The sequence below is a fragment of the Dermochelys coriacea genome, chromosome 1 (assembly GCF_009764565.3).
Source record: "Dermochelys coriacea isolate rDerCor1 chromosome 1, rDerCor1.pri.v4, whole genome shotgun sequence".
In the NCBI taxonomy this organism is placed as follows: domain Eukaryota; kingdom Metazoa; phylum Chordata; order Testudines; family Dermochelyidae; genus Dermochelys; species Dermochelys coriacea.
Window position 1 is genome coordinate 112,501,084 of NC_050068.2, and position 16,489 is coordinate 112,517,572.

Below are 16,489 nucleotides of genomic sequence, written 5' to 3' on the forward strand. Positions count from 1 at the left end.
AGCTTTGTGGTACTGTCAAACTCCTGGAGCTGGTGTGTTCGGATTGTTTTTATGCTTGACCTCCGAACCAGAAAACTGTAAGAACATTCCCCAGCAGAGCAAAGTTAAATACTTGAATCTAACAGCACAGCAGACTTTTAGGGTACCAAAGAGAAGAAAACAGCAAATTTGCTATTTTAGAGGCATAGAGAAATAGCTAGAGTATACAGTGTTAATATAATTTTTTCTTAACTTTGGATTTAGTATCTTAGTAAAATTATATATATTGTAGCTGGTAGCTTTGTGTATGTTGCTGTTCTTTTCCTTATGGTTGTCTTTGAATGGTGATGGAGGTTTGCTGTCTTTTTAGTAGGATTATAATACCTTTCTTCTACTCACTTTTGTTCTCTGATCAGATCTGTTTTGGTGGGATTATTAGGTAATACATTACTGCTTTATTATGTTCAAAGTATTCACTTTGGAAATGTACAGTGTTTATTAGTTTGTTGGCTTTTGAATGAAACCATTCACATAAGAGTCACTGGAAAGCTTGTTAGAAATTAATTAATTCAGATGTTATGGGAAACTGAATATTTCAACATATAAAACTTACAGGCTTGAAAACAAAGCCTTTACACATCTCATGTTGTTTATATCATTTAATAGGTGAACATTATACCAGTCATAGCCAAAGCAGACACCATTTCTAAAACTGAACTACAGAAGTTTAAAATCAAACTCATGAGTGAATTGGTTAGTAATGGGGTCCAGATATACCAGTTTCCAACAGATGATGAAACCATTTCTAAAATTAATGCCACCATGAATGTAAGTATGATGCATACATTTGAAAGAATGTTTGATATTTTAGTATTAAAGTATCTTCTTTACCAGTTTTTATGCTTTTTCTTGCATATTCTTCTTGAGGCAATAGGGTTTTGTATTTGTAGCAAGTTGGATATTTACATTCGTCTTTTTATGAGCTACTTAAGGAAAAATTTAGAGATACTCATCTAGTCTGGGTTCCCTCCCCACCAAAATCCCCCTGTTCTATTGGTTGGTAGTATACATCACCTTAAACTAAATTTGAGCGAAAACAAGGTTTTTCTTCTTGCAGTACTGTCCCTGGGGGATCCTGCTGTCGGAGTATATAGATCTTGTATCTGCTGGTCAGAACATTTGACAAGCAGTGCTGTTGGGGGTTTCATGTGTCCAAGGACGTAAATGGGTGTGCAGCTTGAGCCACCAGTTGGTTCCCCGTTATCACTTGTGCCAGGGAGTCGGAATGCTGTAATGTCTGAAGATACCTGTTCTGCTTTGAGGAAGGCTGTATCCCAGATAGAGCAACTGTCTGCTGGCCTTTTCCAATAGAAATTGATACATGAGGGGCAACTACCTCAAACTCCTTTTATTGTAGCAGTCTGTGAGGACTATATTGGGTTTGAGAACCCTAGAAGTCCTTATGACATGTGCAGCCCTCTGCTGAAGCTCCAAAGCAGACCAGGATTTGACTAGTTATTGCTCTTTTTAAATGGATTCTCTAAGTGAAACTGACCTGTAGTTATAATATGTTTGTTTGTCTCCAAATGCTTGTTGTTTCTCTGATTTAATTTTCAAGTGTTGTTTTCCAGTTTGTATGTAAGAATACTGGGAGATAAGACTGAATTGCTCTGACTATTTTACAGGGACATTTACCATTTGCTGTAGTGGGGAGTATGGAGGAAATGAAGGTTGGAAACAAAATGGTGAAAGCTCGACAGTACCCTTGGGGCATTGTTCAAGGTAAATTCTGAATTTTTAATTTGAATGTTGTTTTCATTATAAAACCCACTCAAGTTGCAGAAGTATTTGTTTTAATATTAAGTGGGCTGATGCTGGCTACTGATGCCAGATTGGTAGGCTAACTGATCCAGAACATTCATGGCTTGATCCTCCAGGTCCCATCAACACAAATGAGATTTATGAGAGTTGAGCATCACAGAAAATCAGGCCATCAGATCCTGGATGTGGTGATTAGTTATATTATTGCATTGTAAAGGTGCAGCTGGCATTACCAAATGTTACAAGGCTATAATATCAGAACAGAGGAGAGAGAAAGTAATTTCTTTTGTAGATTCAAATAGGGAGTCATGAAAAGAAAAATAATGGAGTCTGATAAACGATGTTTCTACTTAATGCTTGGATTATGTATCACAAATCACGAGGCAGCAACTGGGTAAAAGAAACTAGGGACGTTTTACCCCCGAAAAACTTAATCAGCCAATTGAATAGAAAATACCAAGGCTATTCAAAATATTGTTCTACGGTATAGTTGTTTTGTATATCATGGATCAATATCACTATTATTATTTACTTGAATAGTGGAAAATGAGAATCACTGTGACTTTGTAAAGCTTCGTGAGATGCTTATTTGCACAAATATGGAAGACCTGAGAGAACAGACTCATGCACGGCATTATGAACTGTATAGACGCTGCAAACTGGAAGAGATGGGCTTCAGAGACACAGACCCTGAAAACAAACCAGTCAGGTAAGGGGGTGAATCCTTTAGCTTGAATGTTGAGTTCATTCCTTCCTTCCATTATCATCCCAAATCCTTTATAGTCTGAGGGAAAGGATGAAAAATTATATTCTTTAACCCACCACTAGAAACAAATAGTGCTGTCTGAAGGAAATATCAGTAATACATGGAAATTGTAATATTTTTATCTAGTCATCACCGTATAATATATGTGTGATGTGATTATTTTAGAGGAGCACAGACTATTTTTGTATTTTTCACAGATCACTGATGCTTTGTTCCAAAACTGAGGATTTTGGCTTATTTCTTGCAAAAACACATTTGGCAGCCCATCTTCTTCTACATATATGTACACTATTCTTTTTTCTTGCATTTGAAACTAATTCCAGCATAACCTTGCTTTTTCTTATACTTACAACTTTGCTGTTTTGTCTCATCTGTTATTCATATCTGATGCAGAAGTGGCAGTGTGGCTGGACTCCATGGTCAGAAATAATTGAAGAAATAACTTCAATCCTATAAAATAACTGGTACTATTTTTAACTTTTTATATTTCTTTACCCAAAAAGATTAGAAATTTATTCATGCCCAGAAAATCTCCAAATAGCCTACCGTAGAATTAATGGGCGATTCCAAAAGTAATTATGAAGAGCAAAAAGAAAAAGCTTACTTGTAAACAGGCATTTTTTTGTATAATCCCACTTTTCACAGCAAGTCCTGATAATTCTTATTGCCCAATTTTTCTGTCTTTTCTAAATTTCTGATCTTTTTTCTTTATGTAGCCTCTTCTTTCTACATGTATGACTGCTTCATTTGTACATGCACATTACGTGTTAGAATTCTTCCAGAAATAGACTCCTGAACTGCCAATTTTTCTCTCCTTCCAGTCTATAATTAGTAGTCAAATTCTATTGAGAGAGGAAATCTGTGAAGTGCCAATTTACTGCTGTGCAGTAATGATGGCCAATTCTGGAATGGAAAATAGATAAAAAAGCCAGCAAAATATCCTGGAACTTAAGTGTTTTTTAATGCTCTGACTCATCATTTAATATTTTTATATCTGGCCATCTTTACGCAGTTATTACTAATACTAAAAAGTAACGCATTTCCGACTAGTTTTAGAATAGTTTTTCTAGTTGCCTAAATTGTCAGCTTTCATCTTTATTTCCAAAAAGAAGCTACAAAGCTGCAGCAACAGATATGAACTGCAAAATGTTAATGTTTAGGGCAACACAGTTTTTGGCATTGATTAAACGAATACCTGTTTTTAGCATTATACTGGCAAGTGAGCTCATTTGACACATGATCATGCTGGATATGAGAGCACTTTCCAAAAGGTCTAAAGACCTTCAGAAAACCTCTAGCAACCAGGTGGTAATGCAGAACATCAACTACCATGAGAGAAATCTGAATGTAACTGCGCATGTATAGAACATTTGATTAGATAATCTTGAGTTGTCCTCCAATCAGGACACTATGTAATGAATTAGATCATTCTTGACCAAACCTAACAGGAAGCATATGAGCTTTCCATAAGTAGAAAACTAAGGGTCAGATCCAAAGATCACTGAAATAAGAGGAAGTCTCTCCATTTGCTTTTACTTCGTCAGCTTTAGATCAGGCTTTAAATGCATTGGCAGTTGAATAATTCTTCCTTCAAATGGAGAAATTATTCATGTAAATGGCAAAAGGTCTTAGCTGGCATTAAGAGAGACAAGTTCAGTGAATACCACTGTATTGCAACTGGTAAATCTAGATTCAGCTGCTATTGGAAGTGGCCATAGTCAGTATCATAAATGTGTTGACTGCAGTACCTTCTACCTTTTCTTAATGTTGGTGTTCATATAGCTGCAATTTCTTCAACAAAATGCAGATGACATCTAAACTAAAGCTTTAAGCTTCTTTGCACTTTAAACTATTTGCAGGCCTAAAGTTGCAGCATTATACCTCTATGTTTTAACACTCTACTCCCTGGATGTTGATTGGAATTGGATTCTCTGACAAGAAATCAGAAATACAGAAAGCTATAACTGCCATTACAGAATACAGAAAGCTATAACTGGTGTGCGGTTGCATTGGGGGCCTATTGAATAGCTAGCCTACAGAGAACCCTGTGATTGATGGCAAGCATACTCTGATGTGACAGATGAATTAGATATGCTTAGCCACAACTACTGAAGGCACCATTGTTATTTAAGGAGGGAAACAGGTACAGTACAAGAATTTAAAGAGAGGAATTAACTAACTGATTTATTGTGACAAAAATAGGCAAGCGGGATCTGTATGCAATTCTCTCTATGCTGTGTACCACAATGGGAATTACATTGATGCCTAAAAGAGAGAGCATTTGGTTTGTCTGGAGGAAAATTTACATAACTTTATAATGAAAAGAGAGAATTCAGAAGATTCATTTAATATACAGCCAGCCCAATAATGTAACATCATCCATAAAGTATTTGATGGAACTATTACACAAATCATAGAATAAACTACAGAAAGTCTACTAATTGGAATTAAATCCATCAGCAATATGGGGAAAAGAGTGGCTCTTATACGGTAGAACCTCAATAATTCCCACTTTACTAAAAAGCAAACCCAGTTATTTCTCAGAAAAATGACCATCTTGGCCACTTCTCAGCAAAAATGTATTTACAAAGTGAGTTGCTAAATTATTAAAACTCCAACACTTTTACAAAATATATTCTAGTATGTTTACTACTATTTAGCAGTGTAAGGTATTACTACAAATAATTAAAATTAAATTGTACTCAATAAATGAACAAAGTATGTTTAGGGAAGTCAGTTTCCCTGACTTTTTATAATTGTTTGTTCACGTGCCAAATTTGATGATCTGCAACGGGTTTCTCAGTCAGTGTAAGGTAACATAACTTTTCTATATTTGAATAATATGCTGGCTTTGCTGCATCAGGAGCTTGGTGGTGTTTCATATATGTCATTTTGATGATTTAATAAATACATACCCTCATATATCCACTAATGTATGATTGATCATTAGTTTTGAATTTAATTTTATTCCAGAACTGCTCCTTTTGCAGGGCAACAGCAATAGGTCTTGTATTGTCAGGACTGCTGATGAGGTCATAGGCAGAGAGAACCATAATTGGTTTTCATAAATTGTCTAGTATGAAAAACTATGTTGGTAAGTGTCCATTGCATGTAAGGCAGTGGAATTATTATTGTGCCCCAAAGCATGCTAGGTCCTCTCAGAAAACCTGGAAAAAAATGGTCCCTGTTCCAAATTGAAAAGTTGAAACATACTTACGATACAAGTGGGTGTAACAAGGAATAGGAATGGAGAGCAAAGATAACAATGTTTCATGGTTAAATAGGCCAATAAATATAGTAGTCCTCCTCATCTAATGTCCTCTGCAAGTTTGCTTAGTAATACGAACAGGTGACTGTATTTTATTTGTAACTGCATTCCAGACTTTTTTTTGTTTATAATAGAATTCTAACAAACCACTATATCCTAATCTCCAAGGGATTTAAATGGAACTGGTTGTAATTTAGATTGTATTAATCTGAATTAAGGATGTCTACCCAATAAATCTTATACATGTGCCTTGTAAAAGACTACTTGTATGAAAAGAGAGATCAGATGAATCACACAGGTGCACAATGAGATAAGCTTCACATGTGAGGCCCTATCCCAAAAGGGTATTACTAAGTGTAGTGATGTATACTAAACAAACATCAGTCTAAACAGAGATGTGTGGTATACAGTTTTAGAAACTAGAATTTATCATCTAACACTTTGTAGGGTGTATGGTTCATCACCTGGAGTCAAACATAATTGGTTTGGTCATGTGGTTATAACTCTGTTTACTAGCCCTGAAAATAGCCAACCTGTTACCAGTCTGGAAGTCAAGTTGTTGAAGGATTCAGAATTTAAAAGTTCATGGGTGGAGGAGGGGAGAGAGATAATTGTATGGTAGCTGTTTGAAGAGAATAAATGATTGAGTAGATCTGCAAGCTTCAATTTAAAAGAAATCTATCAGGATACTGTTTGTTTCATGTACTTGAATTAGATAGGCTGTTCTTAAAGATGAGTGTCTTTCTGCTTGCTTCCAGTCATAATCAGTCAGAGCCTGAATTTGACAGGTGTAGAGCACCTGCAACTTCCTTGGAGTAAAAGTTGTGATAGTCAGTGCCTCATTTATATATGGCCATTAATGCAGAAACAATACTGACCAGAGCTATTGGAGCTTTCAATGTGAAATTACTGTCCTAAAGCCCATTTACCACTTAAACAAATGATCATTACTTGTACCTCATCAATTTGTAGGAAATCTCTGAGTGGAATTATATTATACTGTGTTCTGATCCAGCAGAAGTGTTTATTCCTCTCTTCTCTCCTCTGCTGTAGCTAGAAGTATGTGCAGACAGAGTCCAGAGTTAAGTGACTCCTGGCTGGTGACTGCCCTGAGTCTTTCCTTTGGTTCTTACGTTGGCTGGTAGTAGGAGGCTAGCTGACAGCAAATAAGCATCCCTCATGCAGTCCACTGCTCGCTGACCCAATGCTGTGTTAGGGCCTATTCCAGGATATTTCCTAAATTCTTTCCTTAGGTGATGTTTATCCTTTGGTGGAAGAAAACTGACTGTCACAGGAGCATTGAAAATACACGCTACTAGTTTGCATAGATGGGGAAAGATGCATACAGCTTGTAAAATGGATGTTTGTTTAGTGTCTTGGATTGAAGTTAATCTTTTTTTATTCTTTATTTTTCTACATTCACAACATGTGTGTCTCACAAGCTTCCCAGCTAATTTTCTTTTAAAGGGAACAGAATGCCCAAAATTGGAGCAACCAGTTATTCCTTGGGTTAATCACCCTTTTTTAAGCCATGGTGGCGGGTTACGTTTTAAATTCCACAAAGCAGGCACTTGTCCTTGTTCTGAGGGGTTTCAGAGAAGTGCAACAAGAGTAATTAGGAGCATGAAAAAGTTCTTCTTGTGAAGAAAGTTTGGGATTGTTTACCATAAAAAGAAGATGAATAAAAAGGGACATTATAAAAGTATAGAGAAGGTTGACTAGTAGATTCTGTTGTTCCAGGCCATAACATAAGAACAAGGAGAAATTAAGTGACATTGATAGATGGCAAAATCAAAACTGATAAAATTAAGTATTTCCCCCCACAATGCTTAGATGGTGTAACTCATTACAACAGGGTTAGGGTTAGGGTTAGAGTCAGGGTCTTCCAAGTCAGAAATTAGTGAGGTTCAAAAAGGGTTTGGATGTTCTTGCTAATCATATAGAGCAGTGGTTTTCAACCTGTGATCTGCAGACCCCTGGATATCTGCAAACTGACTTAAGATTTCCAAAGATGTCCACACATTCTTTTTGAAAATTTTTAGGGGTCTGCTAATGAAAAAAGGTTGAAAACCACTGATACAGAGTTTACAGTTAGTGCTTTAAAAAAGTGTTGGAAGGGATATAAAACCTCTCATAAAGAAAAGGAGTACTTGTGGCACCTTAGAGACTAACAAATTTATTAGAGCATAAGCTTTCGTGAGCTACAGCTCACTTCATCGGATGCAGGGTTTAAGCCAATCTCTAACTATTAGGAATTAGGATGAGACTATCATGGGGGCCAGACTATCTCTCAGCTGTCTACTGTGGGGTTTCTTGCACCTTCTCCTGAAGTATCTGGTGCTGGTTACTGTCATAGATGGGATCCTGGACTTGATGGATCATAGGTCTGATCCACTATGGGAATTCCTGTATCCGATCTTCTGTTTAAAGTGCTATGCTGCGTGTATATATAAAGAATAAAAACAATAAAATCATGACAGCCATTATTGCTAAAAGAATCTTAAACCCCATCCTTAACCAGTCATTTAGATACAGGTTGCCTCTTGTTCAAGCCTTTATTTGGGTAAATGCCTAGGTACGTTCTGAAAGTCCGCTGTTGTCAACTTTAGGAAACCTCTGGGATAGTGAGTCTAAGGACTCCCTGAAAACACCTTGCCACCATCTTCAGAGTTTAAATCTTGAGAGTGTAAACTGTAGTGCCGGGGGGCAGGGATAGCTCACTGGTTTAAGCATTGGCCTGCTAAACCCTTGAGGGGGCCATGTAGGGATCTGGGGCAAAAATTGGGGGATTAGTCCTGCTTTGAGCAGGGGGTTGGACTAGATGACCTCCTGATGTTCCTTCCAACCCTGATATTCTATGATTCTATGATAACTCACGTTGGCTTTTGATACTGAAGAGTTCTAAAGCTTTCTGTCAAATGGGGGGTTTTATTAATAGAATATGTCTGAGGAGTAAGTTACCTAATCACTATTTAGGTAGGTTATTTAGATCACTCTCTTTATATTTTTATCAACTTGTAAATTTGATCTTTGTGAGATGAAATATTAAGTGTTCTACTAAGCCTTTTTATATTAAGCTCATTGAACATGAGCAAAACTTGATTGATTTGCACCTTTGTTTTTAGGGTCCCCCTACTAAAGGGTTACACAGATAGCAAAAAGTCTATATCTCACAGCCACACTTCTGTAGAAAGGTAGGTAGTAGTGCTATAGTGAAGTATGTGAAGTGTATTAGTAAGATATTAAAAATTATTTACCTTACTTGTACATAAATGCCTTTGTCTCACAAACCCCCTTCTACCCCTTACAGAAAGGGTGATAATATCCATGTATTAGATTTTCATTTTAAAGCTGGAGTGCATTATATGAAGCATGTCAGAGCCAGTGTTGTGTACATTTTGAAAAACATATAAGTGACCACAGGATACAAAATTACATTAGATACGTATAGTGCGAACTTAAACTCTGATGAAATATAAACCACTCTTAAAATAAAGCACTTTTTAGATCATTGTTCTGCTGACATTAAACATGTGGGGAGGATTGAAGTTGTTACATGTTCTGTTTTTGTCATTGTGATTTGCAAAACAATACTATATTCTAGAAACAAACTGAAAAAAGACGACCAGTGCTTTTATAAGTGATTATTTGGTAAATCTGGTATCTTGAAGGCAGACTTCTTTGTGTGAACTTCATGGATGCATACCATTTTAGCCAGTATTTTTCTCTGCAGAACTATTCCTATAAATATAATTTTCAACATATATCTAAGTGAATGAATTTCTAGGAAAGGTGCCTTATTTTCTTTATTTCTTTTAATTTGAAAGACGATAGCAACAACTTACGCATTAAAGTCTTGTGGTGATGATTTTTGTTTTTAAAGAAGTGACCTGGTCTCGCCTCATAAAACTATTGACCTTTCACCATTCCAGCACTAAATCTGAGCTGTTCAAGTGATGACTTATTTTATATTTGACACTTTTAATGTGCTCTAAAAAATACCCCAGCTGCAGGTCAACAACAACTATCTGTCTAGGAACTTAAATTATAGCATGGTATCAAAACATCTCACAAACATAAATTCATTAATCTTCCCAACAGCCTTTTTGTTTATTAAGCTGGCTTATACTGAGAGATTTGAGATGGTTACTACCATTACTTTTTTTTTTTTTTTTAAATGGACTGTTCATTTGGTTGAAAAAACACACAGTACCTAGGGCAGATCTACATTACAGCGGGGTTCGACGCTCTTGAGATTGTTCCACTGGCGGTCGATTTAGTGGGTTTAGTAAAGACCCGCCAGATCGACTGCAGATCGCTCTCCAGTCAACCCCTGAACTCTACCTCCAACGAAAAGAGTAAGGTAAATGTAAACCCTTCGGTAACTTGACCTAAGGTACGTCGACTCCAGCTACATTATTCACATAACTGGATTTGTTTAGCAAAGGTTGACCTACCGCGGTAGTGTAGACATAGCCTGAGATACAGTAACTTACTTCTGTCACAATCCTTGTACCCAACATTGGGAGAGGAGAAGAGGAAGGAAAGTAGTGTTGTCACATTGATTAACTTACTAGTGGTGTCAGATCTTACCTGGTAGTGAACTGGGGAGAGCTTTAGAGTAAGAAGAGGTGAATCAACCCCCTGTGCCATTACCCCACTGAAAGGATGTTGCAGTCCCACCACCCAGCAGTCAATGAGGCAGTAAGCATTAAAGTGCTGAATGTGTGGAGGAAAAAAAGTAGTGAAGGAACTACATCTGATTTAATAATTGCCACATTCAGCAACAAGACTTTCATAGAAGGATGAAAGAAAGAAGTGGAGTGAATAGACTGTCAGCACCGGTGATGTCATACTTCCTGTTACGTTGACTCAAAATGGATTGATATTTAGGATTGTGGAGTTTTCCTGCCACTGTCATAGAATTAAGTACAAATAACAAGAGATGAAACTGTTGCAGTTTATTGTCACATCTACATCAGCAAGTTCTTAGTTTTCCTGATGCAGAAAACTTTTTATACTGACGATTACTTTACGAGTGGTAACAGCTGAACAGGATTTAAATCTGTTAATGTGCCAAAAAGGAAAAACATAAGTTAATGAATAAAAAGATGTTGATGCAGTGTTTCAGCAGCCTGGAAGGAAGCCATGAACCTTGCTCAGATATCAAGAGGAAAGATGCCAGATGCAGCTAGAAAAGAGAATAAGAATATTAAAAAAGGCAAACAGGGTACACATAGCACCAGAACAGAGAGGGACATCATTGCCAACATTATAATTTTGTCATGGTTATTTTTACTAAAAAGTCACTGACGGGCTGTGGACAATAAACAAAAATTCACAGAGGCCTGCAATCTGTGATTTTACTAAAAATAATGCGGAGTGCTGACATGGGGTGCAACTGAAGCCCAAGCCCCAGGGACGGGGGTATGAGAGTCTAAGCCCCACTGTGAAAGAGGGGAACTCCAGCATCCAGTGCCATGGCAACTGATGGTTCTGGGGCCGCTGCTGCCATCCTGGCGGCTCAGAGATCCAGGACCCCTGCGGCCTGCAGTGGCTCGGAGCTGTGGGACCCCCAGCAGCTGGCAGCTCCAGCTCCGCTGCCCCCGGGCACAAGGCTGAAGCAGAAAATGTCACTGAGGTCTCTGAAAGTCATGGAATCCGTGACCTTTGTGACACAATCTTAACCTTAATCATTGCTAATACTTCGAAGATCCTTTTATTAAACTACTCATCAGCATTATTTCCTGTAAGAGACAGGTCAGGTCCTCAGCTGGTGTAAAATAAATGTACTTATCTATATCAGCTGAGGATCTGGCCCACAACTCAATTATCGTAGACTTTACTGTCTTACAAAAGTTTATTCAGATACATTTTGGAAAGAGCATTTTTCATCCAAGTGTGACAAAACAAAGATAGGTAGGTTGTCCTTTTTTAAAGATGGGAACTGAGGTGTCGGTACAGGAATAAAACAACATGATCTGATTAACAGTTTTGTTGTTGTTACCCTGCTTCTGTGTTTTGTGTCCAGGTGTTTGCTTGATGGCTTGAACTATTTTTTTTTTTTTACCCTCTTAATAATTTCAAGGATCAGTATGGTAAGCTTCAAATGTGTTAGCTTCTCTGAAGACATTAATTTTTTTAAACCCATACTAACAAACATTTTTTGTTAAGGAAATTCAGACATTTCAAGAAATAAGCCTATATTGTGGATATCAAAGTAATTGTAAAATCAGATACCACCTTTAGCCATATGACTATCACAGATATTCAATTTTGAAATCACATAAAGAATCCTATATATTTTGTTTGAGGGTCACATTATTTCCCTTCATTCAGGTTGGGACTTCTTACTTTACTTATTTCCCCAAGCATAGCGCTTTCATAGGGGCATAATCAATCTAACAGCTGTTATGTGCAAAGTAGCATCTCGGATGAAACATTTCAGAGGCACTAAGTTTTCATTGATTACGATCAGTCTGTCCAAGTATGAGAGAACTCTTATCCTTTTCCAACATCTTTGAGCATCCTGCCACCTCCTTTTCTTGAAAACTCTAAATCTTCCAAATTGGAGATTGAGAGTGTTCTTACTCCACATTTCAAGAATTGTAACAGTCCTAAACTGCTATAATTTGAAGTGATTCAAATCAGCTCAGTAAAGGGCTTCTTGTCAGGTTTTTTTTAATCTACCCAGACATATTTACTTAGATCAAAATCTACAAAGGTGTAGGTAGTAGTTGCTTCTATTTAAGGTTGTTTATTACTTACATATGAGAAGTTTGAGAGATTTGTACACGAGTTGAAGTAATGTGCCAAACTGTATTTACATGCTTCCTTTATGTTTCCTTATGTTACAAACAATATGATAGAGACTATAAATTCTCTGGACTTCAGTCTACAGGAGACCTATGAAGCTAAGAGGCATGAGTTCTTTGGTGAATTGCAGCGGAAGGAGGAGGAGATGAGACAGATGTTTGTGCAGAGAGTCAAGGAGAAAGAAGCAATATTGAAAGAAGCTGAGCGAGAGGCAAGTATGCTTCTCTTTTCTTTTTAATTCACTGGTGTTTGGAATATTTTAGCAAAATCACTACTACTATCATACCTATTAATTATTAACTTTTGTATAGCACTAGAGCTGAAAGGACAGCACTAGGTTGAGTTGCATTGTGCTAGACACTGTACAGAAATGTAATAAATGGCAATATCTTTCCTCAAAGAGCTTACAGCTAAAGGACTGGACAGATGGAGAAGAGAAACAGGTGGGCTTGGACAGAGTGATGGAGACAGGGTAACATAACAGTCTGCACAATTCTTAGCCCTTCTATAGCAATGATCACAGCTCACCATGGCCTAGCCATTATCAGATGGCAGTTTTCTATATACATTATGGCGGAGGTGAGTTTTCAGGAGGGAGCTGAAAGAAGATAGCTGATGACTACAGATTTTGATTGGTTTCAGAGTAGCAGCCGTGTTAGTCTGTATTCGCAAAAAGAAAAGGAATACTTGTGGCACCTTAGAGACTAACAAATTTATTTGAGCATAAGCTTTTGTGAGCTACGATGAAGTGAGCTGTAGCTCACAAAGCTTATGCTCAAATACATTTGTTAGATTTTGATTGGGAGCATTTTCTATACATGGTGGTTAGCATGGAAAGAAGCACAGAAGTGTGTGTTGCAGAGGTGGGTGATTGAGACATTATTGGTGGAATTAAAGTGGGAGTCAACACTGCAGTAAAATGAGTCAGATGGTGTGGGGCTAAATTGTGGAGAGCTTTTTAAAAAAGGACATAATTTGTTTGATGCATTGGGGGTGCTGGAGGGAGCGGTGGATGAAGTCTAAACTAGTAAATATCCTGTTTATATTATTTATAAGTCCACTATTGCAGTAGTATATAGGTACATCTTTTAAATGAATCAAAAGAAGGTTTTCAATTTTCTTCAGCCCAAACAGCTGAATGTGTGGTTATCCCCATAAACAAGGGTATTCTGGAGTTGTGTAGGGACTTTGGGTTAATCCAAGCTTCAATTCCTACTAACTTTAAAGCAGGCATACTCTATGTATCAAATTGCTGAGAAGGATTTTGAATATCTTTTTCCTTTCACCCAGTACCAGACTCTCTCTGGTAGTGGTAGTAGCTAATGATAAATCTAGACTGGAGCTTCTAAATCCTTACTTAATAAAGATATGAAGTAGATGGATCTCTTGAGATCTGAGACATTTGTCAGTGCAACAAATTCCTCAGAGAATTATCTACCATCAAGCAGTACTAGCAAAATGATTTTCTTACCCCTTATTCAGCATTCCATAAGATGGTCCTACATGTTTACCTCAAATCCTGTCTTAAAGTGGTTTCTGATTTCCATCTCAGTTAGGTGATTAACCTTGCATTTTTCCTTGCGATGCAGGTGCATTTGAAAGGAATTCAGCTCCACACTTTGAATGTCAAGAGGATCTTAATTTTATTTTCTAAATAGGATCAAACTAATCCACAAATTGCCCTGCATTACTTGTGATGTGTGGGTTAAGATTAGGATCATAAACTCCTTCCCAGCATAAGACTGCCCAAGCAGATCAGGATATGAATAATTTATTGTGTTCAGCAACCAATGGGTTTCAGGGCACATTCAGGTAGGTCTAAGGCAGTCTCTACAGCATTCCTTTGCAATTTGCTTCTCTGATATATGCAAGATAGTTTGCAGTGTTGTAGCCATGTTGGTATCAGGATATGAGAGACTGAGTGTAGATGAGATAATCTTTTATTGGACCAACTTCTTTTGGTGAAAAGTACAAGTTTTCAAGCTCAGGACCAAATTAACTTTTTGTGGACCTGGCGCCAAACATATTTGTGGGTCCCCATGGGGGCAGTGGGGCATGGCACAGGGGTTGGGAGGGTCGATCCTCAGAGCGAGGGGCTGGTTGGGGGCAGTGAGACAGGATATGGCGCGGTGGGAGTGGCCCCGCTTCGTGCTTTCCAGCACAAGGGGACTGTTTACAAACCTGCAGCGCACTGGTCCACCCAGCCCTGCACTGCCAGCATGCCCTTTCCCCTTGGGGGTGGGCCCATGCCCCATCACCCTCCTGTTCAGTGCCCCTTCCTGATTCCCAGTGCCCCCTCGCCCAGAGACCTCCACCACAGATTTCTGTGGCCAGCACTCCCCGCCCAAACCACCCAACTGCCCAGCACCCACCTTGCAGTCCCACCATCACAGCTGCACAGCACCCCATGAGGGAATTCTGCATCAAAAAAAAAAATTCTACACACAATATTTTAAAATTCTGCAAATTTTATTTGTCAGTAAATAAATGTGGAAGCTCGGGCATGGCAGAGGGGAGCACAGGCCACTGGTTGCATGGAGGTGGGAGATCACCCTGCAGCCTCCCCCTTCCCGACCCCAGGACAGGGACTCAGCAGTGAGGCTGCACATGATCCTGACACAGCGTAAGGGCCAGGCCTGCCCCAGAAACACTGTGTGGGCCTGCCCCTCTGCGCCAGACACACCAGATGTGGACAGGCAGACTCAGTCTGGCAGCAGGATCCAAGTGCAGAGGGACTTAGTGTGGGGAGATCCAGGTGGGGGTAAGAGGGTTCTTTATGGGGCAGTCTGGGTGTGGGCGGCTCAGTGGGAGATCTGGATGCACAGGGAGTCATTGTGGGGATTCCAGGTGCAGGGGCAATAGAACTCTGCAGCAGGGTCCAGGTGAAGGTGGTTGGGGCTCAGCATGGGGTGTCTAGGTGTGGGGAGCTCAGCGGAGGGAGCAGGGTCTGAGGGCAGGGGTGGTGGAGTGGAGGTGGGGCTTCATTTGGGGTGGAGGTCCACGTGCAGCTGGTTGGGACTCAATGGGGAGGGTATGTGGGGGACTCATTGGGATGCCCCAGGTGTAGGGGAGGTGGGGCTTGTTAGGGTGGGGATTTGATGGGCCTGTTTAACCGGGGAGCCCCAGCTCCTGCCCTGGGGATGCTGCATGCTGGGCCCCCACTTCTTCTATCCCCTTCTCTTCCTCATCCAGTGCCCCTTCCTCACTGCTCCAAACCCTGCCCCAGCACCCCGCAGCTCCCATTGGCCGCGGTTCCTGGCCAGTGGGAGCTACAGAGCCGGCGCTTGGGGCGGGGGCAGCCTGTAGAGCTCCCTGGTTGCCCCTACACTTAGAAGCCGGAAGGTGGACATGCCGCTGCTTCCAGGAGCCATGTGGAGCCATGGCAGGCAGGGAGCTTGCCTTAGCCCCACTACACCGACCAGACTTTTAATGGCCTGGTCAGCAGTGCTGACTGGAGCCTCCAGAGTCCCTCTTTGGCTGGGCATTCCAGTCGAAAATCGGACACCTGGCAACCCTACCCAAACTAAGCCCATGGGCATTCCCAGCCCTCCCACTCCCCTGGTCACTAAAGGGAAGCAAAGAATCTGCAGGGGAACCTTTTTTGATTCCCCCAGGAGTACCCCACACAGACCCCCCCCTCCACTGCCCAGTGCGTTCCCCTTCCTCCCCCCCCCCCCAATCTCCCAAAGACCCACTCCCCTACACCCTGCCTGCCCTCCAGCCACAGCCTGCTGAGAAGTGACTATGTCTGCACATGGGCTGAGCCTGCAGCACAGCTGGGGCCGGTCAGGGATCACTCTGGCTCCTCGGGAGCAGCACCATCAGCCAGGCCAGAGCCT

General features: G+C 39.9%; 1 protein-coding gene across 5 annotated transcripts in view; it reads left to right on the plus strand.

Moving 5' to 3' along the window:
* Positions 1 to 16,489, plus strand: part of SEPTIN10 (septin 10) — a 48,544-nt gene that overhangs the window by 23,397 nt on the left and 8,658 nt on the right. For 2 of the 5 annotated variants that reach the window (XM_043508752.1, XM_038410872.2), the window contains exons 5-9: positions 646 to 807; positions 1,665 to 1,761; positions 2,341 to 2,509; positions 8,960 to 9,028; positions 12,729 to 12,861. In XM_043508752.1, coding sequence (XP_043364687.1) covers positions 646 to 807; positions 1,665 to 1,761; positions 2,341 to 2,509; positions 8,960 to 9,028; positions 12,729 to 12,861 — 630 coding nt within the window. Of the gene's footprint in view, positions 1 to 645; positions 808 to 1,664; positions 1,762 to 2,340; positions 2,510 to 8,959; positions 9,029 to 12,703; positions 12,862 to 16,489 lie in introns of all 5 variants that reach the window. The other 3 variants (XM_038410881.2, XM_043508812.1, XR_005294113.2) reach the window with 2 other exon arrangements.